A 22,695-nucleotide genomic window follows, 5' to 3' on the forward strand; every position below is an offset into this window, starting at 1 on the left:
CTGCGGGCAGGATATTCCCTGCCATGTTCACTGGTCTGGCACACAAAATGCACTTAATATCTGAGTTGAAGAAATGAATGGTGCTTGGTTGATAAGAAGATGAGGGAAGGCTGGGTATACCAGACAGCTCGGCAGGGAGGAGTCTGTGGAGACCAGAGAGTTTATGGTATCCATGACTTCCAGACATAATCCAAGAAGAGTCTGACCTGGGCATTTGGCCCTGGTCCAAGGAGCCAGGCAGCCTTTTCTCCTGGCCTCAGCAACAGAATATTATAGACGGTCTCTCTTCTTCTTTAGGGAGAGCGGTCCCTATCCCTTTCCCTGGTTCTGGTTCTTTGCAAAGACTTTAAGAGTGTCAGAAGTGGAAAAGTTTCTGTGGGACCACCAAGTCCAAGACTTCATTTTGTAATGAAAAACACTAAGTAAGGCCCAGTGTGGGGAATACACTTGCCTCAGGTTGTTCAAGGATTTAGTGCAGGAGATGGAGTTAGATCTTAGACCACATTTTACCAGGGTTACTGCTTTCCCAGACAACTGTGCACCGCCTTCTCCTTGCATTCTCTCTCTCTCTTCCCATATGACCCCCTAATCCTCACCCCTGAAACCCTGACACAGGACAGCAATAGAGACTTACCAGCAGTTGCAATTTTAAAAAGAGTGAAGCTCAGGTGATCTGTACTGGAAAAGGAAACAGGTAGGCAGGATCACACCAGGGTTAGTGAGAGGCATCCTGCTGTGCTGCCAGGGAAGGATTTATTCTCCTTTTTCCTCTGTGCATGTGAAGCACCATGGCACCATCTGGGAGAAGCTGAGGACAGACAAGGAATCCCCAGGGCTGGGAACCCTGTGGGCAGGAGCTGTCATTACTCCCCTCCCCTCTGCATCCCTCTCTCCTTCACCTGAGTCTGAAGAGCCCTAACTTTATAGGATTTAATCTCCAGGCTTCAGCTGCTGACAGATCTCTGCTGTAGGAAAAGTAGTTCGGCTTCATCCTATTTTCCTGCTACCTCATTCTCTCCCTCCCTTTGTTCATTAGGATGGACTCACAGTTTGCCAGAAAGGCTGGATGTGGTATATAAAGATTATGAACACAACTCCCACATTGGTTCACATTACTCATCTTCTTAGAAGCACCATAGCCATCACTGCCCCAAAGTCCTCCCACTCTTGCACTAATTTTTAGGCCTACGTATCTGTTTCCTTTTATGAGATCATTCATTCACCCTTTGTCTCTGCCAGTCACTGCACCTTTGAGCCTAGAGATTGGCCAGATGAAAACCTTACATTAACACTCCCATCCCAAATACATGTTCTAGCCAGTTTCTCAGGCTTTCCCAAGGCTCTCTACTCAACTCTGAATGTGTGGGATGCTACTTCAACAAGCCCTAAAACAAATAGCCCTTCCCCAACATTTCCTCTCTTCTTGCCTTTTCCCCCCTCTGGTAGCAAATATCATCATCTTTAAGAAAAATCAGTGTGTATTTTTCCTCAGTCTATGTTACAAAATCTAAATTGATTGATGTGATCAGGTCATATGCACACTTCTCTTCCCTTTGAACACACACACACACACACAGACTTGGAGATTGACATGAACAAGGTATTATATTATAATAATATAATCATAAGCCAGGGATGGTTGATCAGAGTTGTATGAGGTGGAACCCCCAAAATGGGGCATATAGATCCAAAGTGAGGACAGAGACCCATGAAGTTTATGACATGCCAATGTGATCAGAACATACCTAGATAGAAGATAGCATCACCGTAGATCAGGTAAATAACCAGTGGTTATGGACAGACTGTAGGCAGACAGAATTAGGGTGACAGGACAGGATGCAGAGAACAGGTCGTCTTTCAAAATCTAGTTGATGGAGAGAGTTCTGGCTCAGGCAACAAAGGGAGAGAGTTGAAAATCCTCATTTAGGTTTGTAGGAGAGGAAATCCTTACAGGAAAAATTTGAGAATATCCTGTATTTATTGAGAACATAATTTTGGCCATGTCCTAGAGAGAGCCTAGTTAGGGAACAATGCTGCTGTTCTTACCATCAACAATTATTGCTATTCTTTGGGGGCATCTATCACATATGAGATGATACAACAATTATCATATGGACAACCAAAGAGATGGACATAGAAATTATGTGAGTTTGGGTGGGTAGCAACCAGCCCACCTGGGAGACACAGGGAAGCCCTCAAATTGAACTAGGAAGACTAAGTAAGAATTAATCATGAGATGGAGCTTTATAGAAAGGGATTTCCAGGAAGAAGGAATAGTATAAGGTAAGGCATAGAGGCGAAGAAATTTTTCTGAGAACTACAAAATTCTCCAATATGCATATATAAAATTTAAGAGAGGTCGTACTATGGAGTGAGAAAGTAGATGTAGGTAGAGATAAGACTCTGAAAGACTGTCTACATATTGATGACTGAGTTTGAGAGGGCAAAGAATGACCTTGTTCTATTTTTAATAAAATATACTGTTAGCAATATGTAGAAAATACTTAAAATCTGCACTGGAAACAGACATTATTTGGTGTATGGAGCTGGGTGAGATTATTTAACTCATAGTTTTTTACATGGCTAAATAATACTATGTAATGAATAACCTGTCACTTATCTAGAGATATTTGCAAGGCAAATGTTTGCCTTATATTTTTTACTAGCATCTATGTAATAGCTCCTCCCTGCTTCTCTGAATTTTATAATAATTTAAGGACTAGTGCCCAAAAAAATTGTCATTTTAAAAAATACAAAATGTTCTTAGATCTTTTTTTCTTTCTTATTTCCCTAAATGATCTTTAAATTTATTTTATCATGTCACAAAATAATCTTTTTTTGTTTTTTTTTTAAGTAAGCTCTACAACCAACACAGGGCTTAAACTCATGATCCTGAGATCAAGAGTCGTATGCTCTATGGACTGAGCCAGCTGGGCACCCCCAAAGTAATCTTTTTGAATGAAGATTGAAATTACATTAAACATTCTCATCCATTTTCATTTGCTCTATTAAGTGCCTGCTCTGGAAAACCCTGAGCAAGGCCTTGCAGATACACAAGGAGACATGACATAGTGTTTCCTTTATGAAGCTCATATTTGGTTAAAAAAAAAATAGACTGTTAAACAGAGTTTGCCAAACAGTATGACTAGCCCAGGCTAGGAAGGCAGAATTTATTTCTGAAGGCTGTAGCAGAGAACAACAAAGGAATAGTCCTTGGGCACATCTCTGTCCCCTTGGGCAAAATTTGCCACCCCAAATGTCTCTTTGGCATGTGGATTATTTTAGGCTGATTATTATTATTTTTTTTTTTTTTAAAGATTTTATTTATTCATTTGAGAGAGAATGAGATAGAGAGAGAGCATGAGAGGGGGGAGGGTCAGAGGGAGAAGCAGACCCCCCGCCGAGCAGGGAGCCCGATGCGGGACTCGATCCCGGGACTCCAGGATCATGACCTGAGCCGAAGGCAGTCGCTTAACCAACTGAGCCACCCAGGCGCCCTAGGCTGATTATTTTTAAGAAACAGAAGATTCAAGAAGTTTTTCTTTTTGCCTGCCTAAAAGAATTTAGATAGAGCATCTGTTCTAGGAAGAGAGCTGTTACAGTAGATAACTAGTGTAATATGAACTTAATGTTATAGACAGGGAGGAACCTAGCAAGGTCTGTTTGTTAAAATTCCTCTCTGTGTGGGCACCTGGGTGGCTCAGATGGTTGAGCGTCTGCCTTCGGCTCAAGTCATGATCCTGGGGTCCTGGGATCAAGCCCCACATCAGGCTCCCTGCTCATCAGGGTGCCTGCTTCTCCCTCTCCCTGTCTGCATCTCTGCCTTCTTGTGTTCTCTCTCTCTCTGTCAAATAAATAAAATCTTTAAAAAAAATTCCTCTCTGTGTTCCATTATTTCCTTAAGGCTCAGCAAACATTTGTTGACCAAATATTTACTCTTTTCATCTTCTTGCGAATTATCTTTCTCCTCTTTAAAGTCCCAGATCCCTACCCACTTTTTAGTTCTGGAGGGAATATAAGCCTCAATTACTTGACTGCCTGTGGACCTCTTATGCTATGGAGCCCCCATATATATGTAATTAAATTTAATTTTCTCCTGTCTCATGATTAATTAATGATTAATCTGTCTCATGTCAATTTAATTCTTAGACTAGCCAGAAGAATCTCAAAGGGTATAATAAAAATTTTCACCTCCCCAACAATGAAATCTTGTGACTATAAAGCGAAGTGAATGTACATGTGTGATGCTTAAGGAGGTGGTGTATCAATATGCTGGTATGAATCATTCAGGCCTTAACCTTGAATGTATTCGAATCCATTACTAAAATATCTAAATGCATTACTAAAAGTATCAATGTAAGAGTGTGCCTATTTATATATGTGCTAATAATGGCTTTTAGTCCATTATTTGCACATGTGCCTGTGAAAATTATTTTCACATGTGCCTGTGTGTACGTGTGTGCATGTGTGAAAAAGACATAGATAGACAAGGATATTTTGTCTCTGGTTACGTGTGTATGTGAGAATATGTCTTAGCTCACACCCTATGCATAAGGAGAACAACTGAGCCTACTCTGTACCAGAGATTGAGAAAACCTGTGGGAAAGACAGGGATATATTAGATCCTAGCATGCTTTTCAGGGTCCCCATATAAGTTATATTCAAGGGAGCTTCGACTCAGTATCCATACCTAACAAATAGAGTCAGACTTAGTGGGGTAGGACATTACGGTAGAACAGCCAGGTCAATATGCATGTTGTGGTTTTCCAATATAACCACCAGGGGGAGCCTTCAACTTAAAAATGGGCTTAAATTCAAACCCTCTTCTATTTCCAACAGGTTAAGAAAGTAGATCTTCCAGCTTCATCTTCCCACATCTTCTTTATCTCCCACATAGTTCTGAAAGATGGCAACCTGTTCATTCCTCCTCTGAAGATGATCCCGTCTCATGCATACAGACAGCAGACATATCCACACCCTATAACCTACATAAAATCCTGAAATTGATGGAGATATGTTATTTTTCTCTACTTTCCCAGATATTAAAGATAACCTCATAAGATGCAGATGTTTCTGTGTGCTTTAGTCCTAGTCATATTGACCAATCCAACCAGACACAGAACTAAAAGAAATCCTTACTCAGGGTTTTCAGTTTCTCTAAACTCAGACTCAATTTGGGGGGGGGTCTCTGTTGCAGAAAATGGCTGTAGCCTTAAGGGAAGCAGAATTTGTGGCTCCAAGATACACCTCTTGGCATAAGGATTATTTTAAGGCTGGTTATTTTTTAAGAAACAGGGAAACTCAAGAGAAGCTCTGAAAACCAACCAAGTAGAGGTTGTCTTTTTGTAAGAGACATTTACATTTGAAAGAAAAATCTCCATTTGTAAGGGTGTCTCCATCTGTGTACCAGGAAGTGGAGAATGGCTAAATCTCTAGAAATTTATCAATGGAGAAGGCAAAGACCTAAGTCTATATAACAAACTCATCCTTGATCACTGTGCTTTTCCAATAGCCTCCCATAACTGGGCTCCCACCCCCCAACATCTTTTGTCTTTAGCTGGATCTGGGATTTAAAGTGGTGTCTTGGGCTATTTTGGAGAGTTCTGCAGGTTTCCTGGGTACCTGCCATGTATACAGGAAGTGTGCATGTTACTGAACTTGTTTTTCTCAGGTTCATCAGCCTTTTATTATGGCAAGAGGGGGTTGGTCCCAGTTTTGAACCTTGAAGGGTAGAAAGAAAATTACTTCCCTCCTCCCCCTGCCCCCCCCGCCCCCCCTCCCCCTCCCAAAGCTCAGCACACTTTTTTCTGATGCAAGGTCCTGGTGATCCTGGTGACCAGACTTCCCTAGATGAACTCCATTTTATGGTATGTGATTGATAGGGATATTTCAGGCTGGAAAGACCTACACATGTTGGGATTATCAAAGGGATCCTCTAGCTTGGTCTGAGTCCTTGAGAAAGCCTCATGTTGGAATTTATTTTGTCTACCTCCCTCCTCTCTGGATGCCTGCATCCATGTGAGCATAGAAAGTCTGGAATGTTTCCATAGAGAAAGTCTCCACATTTTCCCACAGCAATCTTTTTAGCAAGCTCTTCTTTCCTTACATCCTGCCTCTCCCCAGTCATTCTAAAGAGGAACCAATTTTCATCCTCACTGAAAAATTTAAAAAGTAAACTCTCCGCGGAGTACAGAGCCCTACACTGGGTTCCATCTCATGACCCTGATATCATGACCTGAGCTGAAATCGAGTGGGACACTTAACTGACTGAGCTACCCAGGTGCCCCCTGAAAACCTTTAAAATGCTTTAAGGAGAATAATAAAAACACACATTTGTGTTAGGATACTAGAGGAATAGAAAATATTTGGGGAACTCAAAAAAATTCCAGTGGGAGATGAGCAAAGTCATGGGATACAAGCAGAGAGGAGACCAATGAGACACATGTTAAGAGTGTGCAATCTATGTAACCTGAAGACTATCAAGGTGTGAGTCAAGTCTGATACATTAATACATTGACACCTATTTTCCCCTAACATAGCAATCTGGAACCATTTTCCTGAGGCCAAGTGAATACCTCTTCAAATTATTTTATATCTGAGGTCTTGTCAGGTTCTATTTTACCTAACTCCTGAAACTTCCCAGTGCCTGTACAATAATCTATATTTTGAGCCCAGGTATTACTACTCCATTCTGAGATCTTTTGCTAACTTAGTCTTCCTCATCAAGCTTCTCACTGCATTTCTCTTTTTCCTCCTTATTAATAGCATATTATCAGCTGAGCCATGATTAAGGAGGTAACATCATTTTAACAGGATCTCAGAATCCATGTGAAATTTCTTTTTCTTTTTTTTTAAAGATGTTTTATTTATTTGAGAGAGAAAGAGCACAAGTGGGGGGCAGAGGCAGAGGGAGAGAAACAGGCTCCCAGCTGAGCAGGGAGCCTGATCCCAGGACCTGAGATCATTACCTGAGCCGAAGGCAGCCGCTTAACTGACTGAGCCACCCAGGTGCCCCCCTTTGTGAAATTTCCTAAAGAGACAGAATTTCTTATAAAACTGGTGAGATGCAGGTCCTCTCTTTCCCTCTAAACAAATATTGAGCATCAGGGTCAGGCCAAAGATAAGCAAGGTAGACACCTAAAGAGCAAAATTTAAGGAGACACCCATTCCCATTGTTCAACGGCAAGGTTGGCAATTGCAGGACCTGAGAGTGGGTGCTTCCCTAAATTTGCCCCATGTTAATCCTTTTGAGTACCTGTTATATTTAGGCACTGAGGATACACAATAATTAAGAAGTGGTCTTAGGGAACAACATGCTCCTGGGAGGGACAGATATATAAGTAGTCAATTGCAACAGAATGGTATAAATAGACCCAAAGAAATAAGAAATTAAACCAGACTTGAGGGCTTACAAGAGACTTCCTAGAGGAATAACCAGATAAATCAATATATGATAAGATAGCACATTAGCTAGGGAAAAAGGAGAGGGAGGATATGGTTTTCCAAGCACACAGCTAGCCACTGGACTCTTTTCCAATGATGATGAACTCATCCTCTTGGAAGATGGCATGAAGAAATGGAAGTTCGTAGTGATAAGGAAAAATCTGTGTCCTAAGATGGCCAACCGAGCCAGCAAGGGAGTCCCAGCCCCTGCCCCAGGGCTCGTCCTGGTTCTTCTCTTTGCTCTGCTTCCTGCGCGCGCCAGTCCGGTTCCTCTCCCTGCCCCGCTTCGCGCACGTGCCAAGAGTGCCCAGTATGAGGACTGGGCAGTAGCGGTGTATAAATTACCCCCTTTGTTTGTGCTCAGGGCTCAGACCTTTGGAGATCACTGTCCTCTGAGCCCACCGGCCTTAAATAAACCTCCTATCCTCCAAGATCTCCGAGTGATGCTTGGTTCTTCTGTCAGGCGATCCAGTCCAGGTTCCGTAACAGTAGGACTTTGAAATTTAGTCAGATCACTTAATTGAATCCCAGCCATGTGACAAAAAGCAAGTGATTTAACCTCTTCAGCTCCACTCTCTTCAACATGTTAAAAAGAAAACCAGAGGCCCAAAGTGGCATCACTGAGGTTAAGGTCCTAAATCAGTAAACTGGGACTTAATACCTAATCTAATTTCAATTTCGTCCTCCCCCAGAAACGTAATCTTAACTGGTCAGTCAGTAACTTTCTGATGGGCACCAACAAGTCTGTCACATGGCCCTCTCCGTTCCCCAAAGGAAGATAAGGTCAGCTGCGTGACAAGAGCCCCATTTGTTCCCCCTAAGGGAAAATGACCTTGCCCAGAATAATCCTTTCTTTACTTTTGCTTACAGCTTCCTTGCCCCACCCACCTTCCTATGAAAACCCTGCCTTTTGTACACCTCCTAGGAGCTCCCCTCTACTTGCTGGAGGAGATGCTGCCCAATTCATGAATTAATAAAGCCAATTAGATCTTCAAATTTACTAAGTTGAATTTTGTTTTTTAGCAAGCAAAATATGTACCATTCAGACACCTATTGAAAGAATAACATGTCACAAGAAAGTGATAATTTATGAAAAAAATAAATAAATGGTTATTTGTGTCCTGAAGTAACACAAATTGCTCTACATATGCTTTCTTAGGGAGCCTGAGAAAGAGTCAAACTCTAGCTATCTCTGTGCTTCCTCATTTACAGCACGGAGGAAGCCTAAGGGGTAAATTTTCTTATCTGTGTCCTGCAGGGTTTATGCTAAGTAGTCAGTGGGATGGTTTAGACTCGAGCCTCCGCCTTGCCAGTAGGCAAATGAGGAAGGAGCCGGACCGTCTTCCAGTGACAATGGACCAGGCCAATGCTCTGCTTCTTTGTAAGCACGCGTTATCACAATGCTGTTTAATGGGCTCTGCACTACCCCTCCTCCCAGTTTTGAGGCTCAACCTCTTGGCTGACTTCAAAGTAACAGAACACTGCTTCCTGGGGCCCTGCCTTTATCCAGGACTCCTGCTGCTCCGGTTTCTTCAGCTGGCCTGTGCCTGCAGCTGCGCTTTGATGCTGAGCCCAAGGAACTTTACTCATCCCTTGGTAACAACCATTGCCACTGACCTGTGACCCTGAATATGAGCTTCAGGGAATGTGCCTGATGTGCTCCAAGAACAATACTAGTTGTTAAAGTTAGAGAATTAAAGCATCTTTTTAGCCAAACCAGGGAAGTTCAACAGATCACACATCCTTATACGCAGAAACATGCAGGCATTCAGAGAGCCCACAAATATCCATTTATCCACAAATATTTATTAGGGACCTACTATATGCCAGGCAATGTACAAGGCTGTAGGATAGAGCAGTGGATAAATGGTAAGGTCTCTACCTTCAAAGTCTCCTGAGGCATTTTTGTTCCATCATCCCTGTATAGATACACTGAATACAAAGCAAAGCCACGGAAACAGGAGAGTGGCCTTCTTAGAACCACTCAGCAGATCAATAGCTCTTAGGTGAGCTTCCTAGCATTAGCTGGTCAGACCAAGCCTTCTCTATTTTCTGGTCTGTTCACATCTGTATATTTGTAATTCCAGGACATAAAGAATATCCTCTCCTTCCAACAATCAGACTAGGAGCAGGAGTCAGAGGACCATTCACAACCTATTTGTTCTGTAGATACCAAAAGACAACAGGGAAAAGAAATGCCACAAGGTGGCCTCCAGTAGAATCTTGGAATGGTGACCATCTGTTCTTTTCAGTTTTGATGAGCTATATTGAGTTGCACTCTAGCTTCAACCTAGAAGGGATTCATTTTTAGTGGTATCTGAAGATTATTCCTTGGTTCTCTTCTAGCCTAGAAGTATTCTTCCAAAAAGTTTGGCTGAAATTTGTCATTCATCTTCCACTAAGCTAAAATTATTTGTCTTGTTCCCAATATATCTCTACTTTGGATATGAAGAGATGAAGAATTTAGATATGGATGAGATTAGGAATTTCAGGAAATATTTGGAATGTATAAAAGAAATGAGAATCCAAATAGAGAAAAATAAATTAAAAATTTATTAGATGGGATCCAGAGTAGATTGGACAACATAGAAGAAAGAGTCACTGAACTTAAAGATGCAACAATATAATCATCCAAACAGAAGCACTGAATGAAACAAAGATTTTTTTTTTAATTAAAAGACTCCCAGAAGTGGTGGATCATTATTAAGCTATCACATGTGCAATTAGTGTTTTAAAGTGAAGAAGAGAGAAAAAAGGATCAAAAAGTTTTGAGGAACTATTGGCTGAAATTTCTCAAAATTAGAACCTAAAGGATACCCATGAATTCAGATGCTCAGCAAATGTTGAGCAAGGTCAATTAAAGAAAACATACATCTAAATGAATATAGAAAAAGACACATTGCGTACAAGGAAACTGTGAGAAGAATTTTCTCTGACTTTTCTTCAGAAACAATGGAGGTCAAAGAAAAAAAAAACATGGAACTTCATTTGTGATGTGGTAGAAGTAAAATCTGTCAATGTAGATTTCTAGTGAAAATTTCCTTCAAAAACTAATGTAAAATAAACATTTTCAGGTTAAAAAACAATTGAGATTGTGACTATTTTATTCCTATTTATTTCTATTAAGTTCATTAAAACAGTTGAATATTAAAGTGAAAATAATAACAAAATATTGTGTAATTATTATATAAGCAGAAGTAAAATATATATGAACTGCAGTACAAAGAATAAGTTGGGCTATAAATGAAATAATAGTATGATAGAAAAAAAGGAAACATACCAATACACTGGGTCAAAATATTTCTGATTCCAAAACAGAGCAACATTTCTGAGAAAAGAGAATTACTATCCTATACTATCCATCCATGAACATGTAATCGTAAGTAAATCCAGTAACAATAAAAAAAAAGAATAAGACCTCAGCACCATTCATTTGGAGGTTAGGGGAAAACAATAACAAAATATTAGCACTCTTTTGATAGAATTTCATAGGTTATTTTGCTTTTTTTTTTTTACAGAAATGCAAAAGAACTAACATAACTAAACACCTTGAAAATAAAAAACAGTCTTTTAGAGCTCATATACTACCTAATTCCAGAACTTACTATAAATCTTCAGTGAAAAGATAGTGCTGAATAATCATAATGAGAGACAAACACATCAACCAAAGAGATGAGAGAGTCCAGAAACAGATCTTCACATAAATCAATTATTGACATTTAACATAGTCAGCAACTATTTTTGTAAGAAAGAATATCTTTTCAGTAAATGGTGCTGGTACGACTGTATATGTATATAGAAATAAAATTAGTTTTGATCCTATCTTAGACCTTACACAAAAATTAATTTAAACACAGCAAAGACCTATATGTACATAATAAAAATATACCAAAACTGTAATGCATCTAGAAGAAAACAGAGTAAAAAGTCTTCGTGATCTTTTTTAAGAAAGAAAAATTAATTGATAAATTCAGCTTCATTAAAAGTAACAAAGTCTGCTCTTCAAAAGACTCTGTTAAGGAAAGAAAATCAATCCAGAGATTGAAAAAAAATGTATATATATATAACTTGTACATTTGAAAAAGCACTTGTATGCAGATTGAATAAAGAACTCTTACAACTCAATAATCATAAGACAATCCAATAAAAGCAGGCAAACTTTTAATCTAAATATTTTCACAGAAGATATGCAAAGGGCTAAGAACTATGTGAAAAGATATCAAATAATTAGTTCTGAAGGAAATGCAAATTTAGGAGGAGGGTAAAAAAAATTAAAAAAAGTAAAAAGGAAATGCAAATTTAAATCACCATAAAATGACTTATAGACACTGGAATGACTATATAGTTAAAACAACAGACAGTACCATGTGTTGTTATGGATGTGGGGAGTAAAATTCTTCAACAGTTGTGGGAAATACTTGAGAATTGAAATGTTGAGGCACAGTGTGTTTCACTGAATAGATCAAGGTCACATAGCTGGTAGAGGACACAGTCAGAATTTGAATCAAGAGGTCTAGAGTCAGAGCTCAATACTTTACCAAAATGCAAGTCAATGGCATGCTAGTCAAAGTCTGTATTTTTCAGTCTTTAATATTATCTGTTGGGAGACAATATATTTTGAAATAATACTATGGATTTGAAATATTATTAGAAATATAGATCTCATCTTTCTCTGTTCCCTCCATCTAAATGTAACTGATAACATTTCTTTTGGCTTCCTTCTTATACCTTAGTTATTTGCCTGCTCTTTCTAAACAAAGATGTATCATTTTGGTTTATGCATTACCAAGATATAACACTGTTTCTGGCATTAAAGGGTTAAGTAATATAGGTTTGCTGAAATTTCTGAGAACAAACACGAGGGTCCCCCAACTACTTTTAAGTTGCTAATGAGAACACATTCTTAATAATCTAATTTTCTTATCAAAGATCCTAACACCATGCTTGCAGATTAGGAAAAAAGAGTGAAAAAAATAAATAAAATAACTGCATCTTGGAAAGTTTGGATAATAATAATAATAACAAAAATAATAATAACAATGAGTATCATAACAGTATAGTTAATATTAGTATAATTAGTATTTATAGCTAACAATTATTTAGACTTTGATATGTCTCAGAAAGTGTCTTCAGCACTTTCCAAACATGATTTTTATCTTTGACATACTGAAAGTAAAATTAAGGCAAAGAAATTTTAATTTAGCAGCTGCCCAGAGTCACACAATTAGTGAGTATTCAAATTAGATTTTGAATCCAAATTAGCCTAATTCACAACCACTTAAGTAGGAAAATGCAATATTAGTTCTTCTCTAAAAGAAAAAGGATTACTGAACATAATGGGGAAAACGATATAAAAATTTTGAAAACAATTCTGTTTTATAAATAAAAATACTGATATTATCCTAGTATAGAATAAGGTAAGAGTTACCTCATCCTTAATTCGATCTTTTATCATTACACTTCCCTGAATCTCATTTATCTTTGCAATTAATGGCTAAACAGACAAAAGCACAGTGTGTAATAGAGAAGAGTGCTGGAAAGTTCCTGGTTTAGCATTTCATATGATAAATACTTCATAAAGAGAATTTCCTCTCTTTGGAAATTGTTTCTCTGTCCAAAGAATTCCAGAAATTCTCAGTCAAAAACATCTCTAGAGAGGTGCACTTGGGTGGCTCAATCAGTTAAGTGTCTGACTCTTGATCTCGGGTCAGGTCATGATCTCAGGGTCGTGAGTTCAAGCCTGGCTTTGGGCTCGATGCTGGGTGTGGAGCCTACTTAAAGCAAAAACAAACAAACAAAAAACATCTCTAGAGAAACTATTTACACAAAGCTTTTGCTTGGTTGTTTTGGTTTTAATGTTGGTCAGATTGTTCTTGGAAAATCAGCTTGGAATCTGTATGTACTTCTGTGTCCTTAACTAGATGTGGTCCAGGGCAGACTATGCCACACAAATCTTTCTTGTTTCCATACCTTGGGTTCCTATAAGGCCCAAGGGCTACCCCCTTCCCTGAGGACCTGTAGGAGCCTATACAAATGCTTCTGCTCAGCAGGGTGAGGAGTTCTACAGAAAAAGCAAGGCACTTGGCTAACAGGTGAAGTACATGGTCATGGATTACCAGAAAGAAAGGACAGAAAGTGAGGCTGAGCAGGAAGACTTATCTCTATGAACTGGACATAGAGATATATGTCACTGCCGAGCTGGAGGAAGGAAGGGTGATGCTCTGGGATCTTGAGGGACAGGAGCTAAAAGTACATTATGGTAGTGTGCCAAGGCACAGATTGCTGAAGGGAACTTTCTCCGGGTAATGTTATTTTTGGAGAAAAGGCACCAAAAAAAAGGGTCTCTCACTGATGGAAAAACTGTTTGAACTCTGATGCCATTATGGAGGCAGGAGAACGATGGGTAAATAGAAGAAATTCTGATTTCCATAGCCCAGGATTTCCTCCCTTCCCGTTCTCTTCTGCTTCCTCAATCTACCAGTCTTCATAGTGGGTAAGATAACACCTGTGTTCACCCAGAGTCACATGGGGTATTCCAAGTAATGCTTTCCATTTTCTCGTAGAGGACAGAAATATCAAGAGTAAGTTTAGAGAAGGCAGAAGGAAGTTTTACCAGATAGCAATGTTAAAAACAAACAGATGAAATAGTTTATCCAAACAACTGTAAGAGAGGGAAAATATTTTTCCCTTTATCCTTCTAGGTTTTTGGCTGAGGCCTCCCTCTAGTTAAAGATTATTGGGAGAAAAATAAGCAAAATTTAATAATGTATATACCTCCTGTATACATGGGACTTACCCTGGAAAAGTGAGTAAATCCTTGAAATGGCCCAAACTATCACCTTAAATGCCTTCTTTGGATAAAGACAAAGGAAGATGTTGGAGGGCTGGGTGGGTAAGAGGGAGGGCTTCTAATGGGAGGTTCCCAGGGAAAGCACAGTAAACAAGGGAATGGTTGTTATGCAGGTTTACATCTTCTTTGTCTTCTGCCTTCTTTGATAAGAGTTTCCAAAGATTTCCTCATTCTCCTCTTCTAGGTCTCCCTTATAAATGTAAATGTCTCACAGGTCACTGTAAGGATCCCAAAAGTAATGTCTACTCAGCTTTTAGAGATTGTTCTATGTCTGCTGTTTCTTAGAAATAATCAGCTCAAGATAATCGTTAAACCAAACAGGAGTGTTTTGGGGTGGCAGATTCTGCTCCCGTTCACATTCATCAATATGAGCTTAAACAGTTTTACAGAAACCTACTAGCTGATACAATGGATCCAATTGCTTTATGCACCAAGAGGATATTTTTCCTTAATCCAACCCTATGAAATTGTTCCCACAGAGATGATCCTACCTATCATTGCAGTCTTTCCCAGAAAGTGCTTCCTGGGCCAGTCTTTTATTTTTTTATTTGTTATTTTTTATTTTATTTTGTAAAAAGATTTACTTATTTATTTTGGTGGGGAGGGGCAGAAGGAGAGGGAGAGGGAGATAGAATCTAGAGCAGACTCCCCGCTGAGCACAGAGCCCAACATGGGGTCTTGATCTCAGGACCTTGAGATCATGACCTGAGCCAAAATCAAGAGTTGGATGCTTAACCAACTGAACTACCCAGGCACCCCTAGGTTAGTCTTTTAGTATGAGTTCTTTTGACAGATATCTGAGCACCAGTTTTACCCATTTAGCTCATGTACAGTCCTTTCCAACAGGGTCCTGGCACCCATCTGATTCTAAAAGTTCCTTCTTAGGGCGCTTAGATTCTGAAGACAGTCTTTATCTTTTCCCACTCCTTTATCTCAGTTTACTTCTCTACGGTTTGCTTGGCTCAAAAGAGTCAATTGGCATATTGGAATTGCTTTGTACATTTACTGGTCTTAGCTTTGTCTTTTTCTCCTAACCTTATGGCATCCAATGATGTCCTACAGTAATCTTTTCTCCACAGCTCTTCTTTCCAACAGCCATAAAGTACCCCTACACCTTCCTGCTGCAAAGGCATAACTGCTTTCTACACAGATAAAGAAGACTTTGGGTTAAAACTAATGAGAACTTCATGCTCTCAACTCACCAGTTGACAAGAGATGACAAGCTAGTAGCTAAAACAAGCAAAAGTGATAAAACATTTTAAAACTCATTTCCCAGCTAGCTCCCTTTCCCCGGGTCTTCTTTGAGATCTATCAGAGTGACTTCAAGTAGTCATAGAACATTTACTCAAATCCTTATGTTGTCCATTTTTCACAGATTTGGCAAAGAACTCTGGTCTTGAGACTGCCTCCTCCAGTCATGTTTTTGGTTACTAACTCCATTCAAGTCCCCTTCTTATTCATCCTCATGGGCATCCTTGGCTTTGAGGTTTTCCATACCTGGATTTCCATCCCCTTCTGTTGTCTCTACACAGTCTCCATCATGGGCAATATCACCATTCTTGCTGTCATCAGGACAGAGCCCTCCCTACATGAGCCCATGTACTTGTTCCTCTCTATGTTGGCTCTAACAGACCTGGGGCTTACCCTCACCACTTTGCCTACAGTCATGGGGGTCCTCTGGTTTGGTGCCTCAGAGATCAACTTTGAGGCTTGTTTTTCCCAGTTCTTCTTCCTCCATGGATTCTCCTTTATGGAGTCTTCTGTGTTGTTGGCCATGTCCTTTGATCACTATGTGGCCATCTGCCACCCCCTCCATTATGTCTCCATCCTCACCAACCAAGTAATCAGCAGAATAGGGGTAGCCATCATTTGCTGCTGTGTTCTGGCTGTTCTTCCCCCATTGTTCCTGCTAAAAAGGCTTCCCTTTTGTGGCTCCCACCATCTCTCCCACTCCTACTGCCTCCATCAAGACATGATTCGTCTGGTGTGTGCTGACACCACTGTCAATAATTGGTATGAATTTGTTCTAGCTCTGGTCATTATTACATTGGACCCCCTGCTCATTGTGTTTTCCTAAGCACTCATCCTGAGAAGTGTCTTGAGAATCAGCTCCTGGGTTGAAAGGCTCCGGGCACTCAATAACTGTCTATCCCACATTCTGGCTGTTTTGGTCCTCTATGTGTCCATGGTGGGATTGTACATGACTCACCACTTTGCCAAGCATGCCCCTCCAATTGTACATGTCATATTGGCCAATATTTATCTACTAGCACCTCCTGTGATGAACCCCATTATCTACAGTGTTAAAACAAAACAGACCCACTGAGGCATTTTTCACCTCTTTTGTCATAGATAATTGCAGTAGAGTGTGGAGAAGTGGATTGTGGGTACTATTCCTTAAAGAAAATTGGGGAACTTAGAAAGTTATGGTTTGGGTGTCCAGTCATGTATGAATCATAAAACAGGAATGGGCATTAAATACATTTATTGTGCTCCCTGAATTGGTAATTTATTTATTTATTTATTTATTTATTTATTTATTTATTTATTTAAAGATTTTATTTATTTATTTGACAGAGAGAGAGATACAGCGAGAGAGGGAACACAAGCAGGGGGAGTGGGAGAGGGAGAAGCAGGCTTCCCGCAGAGCAGGGAGCCCGATGCGGGGCTTGATCCCAGAACCCTGGGATCATGACCTGAGCCTAAGGCAGACGCTTAATGACTGAGCCACCCAGAAGCCTCCCTGAATTGGTAATTTAAACTAAGCTGAACCATCTACCCATCATGTAACTGCTCCATTTACATGAGATTTTTGTATACTGAGTTCCTCAAAGCTGTAATTCTCAACTGTATTGTATGGATGGAGGTTTCTGTGATTTGTCCTGCAAAACAGAGCCCCCAACCTGCATGTACACAGGCAGGCTAAAAATGTTGTGAGATTCTTGCTGCATAAGTGACCTTGGGAGCCTGGTTAGTTGACATTATCTGGCTTCCAGGTCATAATTGGTCCTTCTGGTCTGGACACCAAGAGCTGTAAATCTTGCCTTATATCTTCTCCAGCCCCAGGTTAGGCTGGCCCCCCAGAATGGAATCTGGAAGATAAAGCAAGCATATATGGCCTGGGCTCCTTGAACACATAAAGACATGATAACATAGAAATGCAGTTTGCTCCAAACTGCACGTAGGCAAACAAATAACTTCAGACCCTGCCACCTGCCCTATAATTATGGCCCTTATGGGGATGGTCAGCTGGAAGTCTCACCTGAGGGGAGGATGTTCCACCCAGGCCTCTCTATCAGGACTCCAGCCTGGCTGTCTCCACCCCTGGGGCTTCCCCAGCTAATGAGGTTGGATGCTGTAAGTACCCCATTTGATGTAACTGTCTTATTCTCCTTTACTGCTTACTATTGCCCTCATCTATGCTCAGATTTCCCTTTTCCTCTTTCAGTTTCCATTAGATATTTATAATATTAATAAAGTGGTTTTTTTCCTCCTTGGAAACTGAGAGTATGTGTGCTGTGAATCTTTTGTTTAGAACATCAACTTTTTCTTTTTGCTTTCATTTACTCATGAAATTTTTAAACTACTAATTCTATTTAGCCAATACTATTTTTATCTATCAGTTAACATGAGTTCATGACTTCCCTGATTATAACTGTTAGATCCTCTGTCAGACATGTTTTTCACTGCTTCTGGCTTTATCATATTCTGCCTTTGCTGGGTTAAAAGACTCTTTATAGGGGGGAGGAGCAAGATGGCAGAGGAGTAGGAGACCTAAATTTTGTCTGGTCCCAGGAATTCAGCTAGATAGTGATCAAACCATTCTGAACACCTACGAACTCAACAGGAGATCGAAGAAAAGAATAGCAGCAACTCTCTGAACAGAAAAGTGACCACTTTTTGTAAGGTAGGACATGCAGAGAAGTGAATCTGAGGCAATCTTCAGGAAGACAGGTGACGGGGGAGGGGGCCTCCGTCAGCCACTACTGGCAAGTGATAGAGTGGTGGAGCACAAAATCAGAACTTTTAGAAGTTGGCTCCACTGAGGGACATCACTCCAGTGGCTAAGCTGGGGGTGGAGCCCTCACTGGGACATTGTGGTCTCAGGACCTCGGTATCACAAAAAGACCAGGGGTGCCTGAGTGCAGCAGAGCTCCCAGGTATTGGACCAGGGAAGCCAGCTGCAAAGATGGAGCCAAGGAGTGGGCTCTCAGCTTGGGGTTGCCATGAATCGTGATCCACGGCACAGTCGGGCCACAGCTCTTCCAGCAGAGACCCAAAAAGCAGACTGGGGAGACTCCCCTTCCTCCCTCAGGAGGAGCGGCACGGGAGCACACTGCAGGAATCTGCTGGGCTTGGAGACTCCACACGGGGTCGTGTGCCACAGATAGAAAAGCTTGGTCACAGGCCAGGTGAGCACGGAGTGCGGCCGGAGACCAGGGGAGATGGCTCACTGATGAGTGGGGCCTCAGGTTCTCAGCTCCACCGGGGTGGAGATTAGGAGGCCGCCATTTTCTTTCCCGTCCTCCAAAGCTGTATGGAGAGCTTGCAGGGAACAAAAGCTCTCCAGAGCAAACCTGAGCAGATGACAGCCCAGCCCCCGGCAAGGGCAGGGCAAGTCCGCCTCAGGCAAAGACATTTGAGAACCACTGCAACAGGCCCCTCCCCCAGAAGATCAGCAAGAACAGCCACCCAAGACCAAGTTTACCGATCAATGAGAACGGCAGAACTCCAGCGCTAGGGGAATACAGCACACAGAATTCATGGCTTTTTTCCCATGCTTCTTTAGTCTTTCAAAGTTAATTTTTTTAATTTTCTTTTTTTTTTTAATTTTTCATTTACCCTTTTTCAACCAAACCTTATCAATCCCTTTTTTTTTTTAAGATTTTATTTATTTATTTGACAGAGAGAGACACAGCGAGAGAGGGAACACAAGCAGAGGGAGTGGGAGAGGAAGAAGCAGGCTTCCCGCCAAGCAGGGAGCCCAATGCAGAGCTTGATCCCAGGATCCTGGGATCATGACCTGAGCCGAAGGCAGATGCTTAATGACTGAGCCACTCAGGCACCCCTATCAATCCCTTTTTTAAAAAATCTTTTTTATTTTTCATTTTCAGAGTCATATTCTAACCCTTCATATTAGTTAACCTTATTTTTGGTGTATCTATATATAAGTTGTCCTCTCTAAAACTTTGGGATGCAGTTTCTTCTAACAGACTGAAATATACCCTAAATCTCTAGTGTATGGCTTTATTCTAGTCTTCTGCATGATCACATTCTCTCCTTTTTTTTTTTTAATCCTCTTCTTTCTTTTTTCAACCAACTTTGTATTTTATCAATTCCTTTTAAAAAATCTTTTATAATTTTCATATGTACAGTCATATGCCATCCCTTTATCATATTTACCCTTATTTTTCTACATATATAAGTTTTTCTTTATTTAAAATTTTGGGAGGCACTTTCTTCTAACAGACCAAAATACACCCAAAATCTAGTGTGTGGCACTGATCTATTCACCAGCCTGATCATATTTGATCATATTCTTTTTGTTTTCTTTTTCTTTTTTCTTTCTTTCCCTTTCTTTTCCCCCAGTTTCAGGTCTCTTCTGATTTGTTTCGTGTAAATTTTTCTGGGGTCATTATTATCCTGTTAGCATTTTGTTCTCTCATTCATCTATTCTCCTCTGGACTAAATGACAAGATGGAAAAAATCACCTCAAAAAAAAAGAACAAGAGGCAGTACCAACTGCCAGGGACCTAATCAATATGGACATTAGTAAGATGTCGGGACTAGAGTTCAGAATGACGATTTTAAAGATACTAGCTGGGCTTGAAAAAAGCGTGGAAGATATTAGAGAAACCCTTTCTAGAGAAATAAAAGGACTAAAATCTAAACAAGTTGAAATCAAAAGGGCTATTTATGAGGTGCAATAAAAAATGGAGGCTCTAACTGCTAGGATAAATGAGGCAGAAGAAAGAATCAGTGAGATAGAAGACCAAATGATGGAAAATAATGAAGCTGAGAAAAAGAGAGATAAACAACTACTGGATCAGGAGGGCAGAATTTGAGAGATAAGTGATACCATAAGATGAAACAATATTAGAATAATTGAAGAACAAGAAAGAGAGAGGGCGGCAGAAGGTATATTGGAGCAAATTATAGCAGAGAACTTCCCTAATTTGGGGAAGGAAACAGGCGTCAAACTCCAGGAGGCACAGAGAACCCCCCTCAAAATCAATAAAAATAGGTCAACACCCTGACATCTAATAGTAAAACTTATGAGTCTCAGAGACAAAGAGAAAATCCTGAAAGCAGCTCAGGAGAAGAGATCTGTAACCTACAATGGTAGAAACATTAGATTGGCAACAGACCTATCCACAGAGACCTGGCAGGCCAGAAAGGACTGGTAGGATATATTCAGACACTAAATGAGAAAAATATGCAGCCAAAAATACTATATCCAGCTAGGCTGTCATTGAAAATAGAAAGAGAGATAAAAAGCTTCCAGGACAAACAAAAACTAAAGGAATTTGCAAACACAAAACCAGCCCTACAAGAAATCTTGAAAGGGGTCCTCTAAGCAAAGAGAGAGCCTAAAAGTAACATAGACCAGAAAGGAACACAGACAATATACAGTAACAGTCCCCTTACAGGCAATACAATGGCACTAAATTCGTATCTTTCAATAGTTGCCCTGAATGTAAATGGGCTCAATGCCCCAATCAAAAGACATAGGGTATCAGATTGGATAAAAATACAAGACCCATCGATATGTTGTCTGCAAGAGACTCATTTTAGCCCCAAAGACACCCCCAGATTGAAAGTGAGGGGGTGGAAAACCACTTATCATGCTAATGGACACCTAAAGAAAGCTGGGGTGGCAATCCTTATATCAGACAAATTAGATTTTAAACCAAAGACTATAATAAGAGATGAGGAAGGACCTTATATCATACTTAAAGTGTCTATCCACCAAGAAGATCTAACAATTGTAAATATCTATGCCCCTAACAGGGGAGCAGCCAATTATATAAGGCAATTAATAACAAAAGCAAAAAAACACATTGACAACAATACAATAATAGTGGGGGACTTTAACACCCCCCTCACTGAAATGGACAGATCATCTAAGCAAAAGATCAACAAGGAAATAAAGACTTTAAATGATACACTGGACCAAATGGACTTCACAGATATAATCAGAACATTCCATCCCAAAGCAACAGAATACACATTCTTCTCTAGTGCCCATGGAACATTCTCCAGAATAGATCATATCCTAGGTCACAAATCAGGTCTCACCCGGTACCAAAAGATTGGGATCATTCCCTGCCTATTTTCAGACCACAGTGCTTTGAAACTAGAACTCAATCACAAGAGGAAAGTCGGAAAGAACTCAAATACATGGAGGCTAAAAAGCATCCTACTAAAGAATGAATGGGCCAACCGGGAAGTTAAAGAAGAATTTAAAAAGTTTATGGAAACAAATGAAAATAACACAACTGTTCAAAATCTTTGGGATGCAGCAAAGACAGTCCTAAGAGGAAAGTATATAGCAATACAAGACTTTCTCAAGAAACAAGAAAGGTCTCAAATACACAACCTAACCCTATACCTAAAGGAACTGGAGAAAGAACAGCAAATAAAGCCTAAACCCAGCAGGAGAAGAGAAATAATAAAGATCAGAGCAGAAATCAATGAAATAGAAACCAAAAGAATAGTAGAACAGATCAATGATTGATAATCCCCTGGCCAGACTTATCAAAAAGAAAAGAGAAATGACCCAAATAAATAAAATCATGAATGAAAGAGGAGAGATCACAACCAACACCAAAGAAATACAATTATAAGAACATATTATGAGCAACTCTATGCCAGCAAATTAGATAATCTGGAAGAAATGGATGCATTCCTAGAGATGTATCAACTACCAAAACTGAACTAGGAAGAAATAGAAAACCTGAACAAACCTATAACCACTAAGGAAATTGAAGCAGTCATCAAAAATCTCCCAACAAACAAGAGCCCAGGGCCAAATGGCTTCCCAGGGGAATTCTACCAAACATTTCAAGAAGAATTAATACCTATTCATCTGAAACTGTTCCAAAAAATAGAAATAGAATGAAAACTTCCAAACTCATTTTATGAGGCCACCATTACCTTGATCCCAAAACCAGACAAAGACCCCATCAAAAAGGAGAATTACAGACCAATATCCTTGATGAACATGGATGCAAAAATTCTCACCAAAATACTAGCCAATAGGATCCAACAGAACATTAAAAGGATTATTCACCATGACCAAGTGGGATTTATCCCTGGGCTGCAAGGTTGGTTCAACATCCGCAAATCAATCAATGTGATACAATACATTAATAAGAGAAAGAATAAGAACCATATGGTCC

At 40.0% G+C, this 22,695-nt stretch overlaps 1 protein-coding gene across 1 annotated transcript; it reads left to right on the forward strand.

Moving 5' to 3' along the window:
* Nucleotides 1-15,710: 15,710 nt before the first annotated feature.
* LOC116646298 (olfactory receptor 51Q1-like) lies at nt 15,711-16,370 on the forward strand. The gene has a single exon (XM_032426893.1). The coding sequence runs from the start codon at nt 15,711-15,713 to the stop codon at nt 16,368-16,370; it is 660 nt and encodes a 219-aa protein (XP_032282784.1).
* The last annotated feature ends 6,325 nt before the right edge of the window (nt 16,371-22,695 follow it).

This window comes from Phoca vitulina, unplaced genomic scaffold (assembly GCF_004348235.1).
Source record: "Phoca vitulina isolate PV1807 unplaced genomic scaffold, GSC_HSeal_1.0 scaffold36, whole genome shotgun sequence".
Classification (NCBI taxonomy): Eukaryota; Metazoa; Chordata; class Mammalia; order Carnivora; family Phocidae; genus Phoca; species Phoca vitulina.

Excerpts from the sequence above, each read along its gene's own strand:
- LOC116646298 (XM_032426893.1), top strand. The coding sequence starts at position 15,711 with ATGTTTTTGGTTACTAACTCCATTCAAGTCCCCTTCTTATTCATCCTC.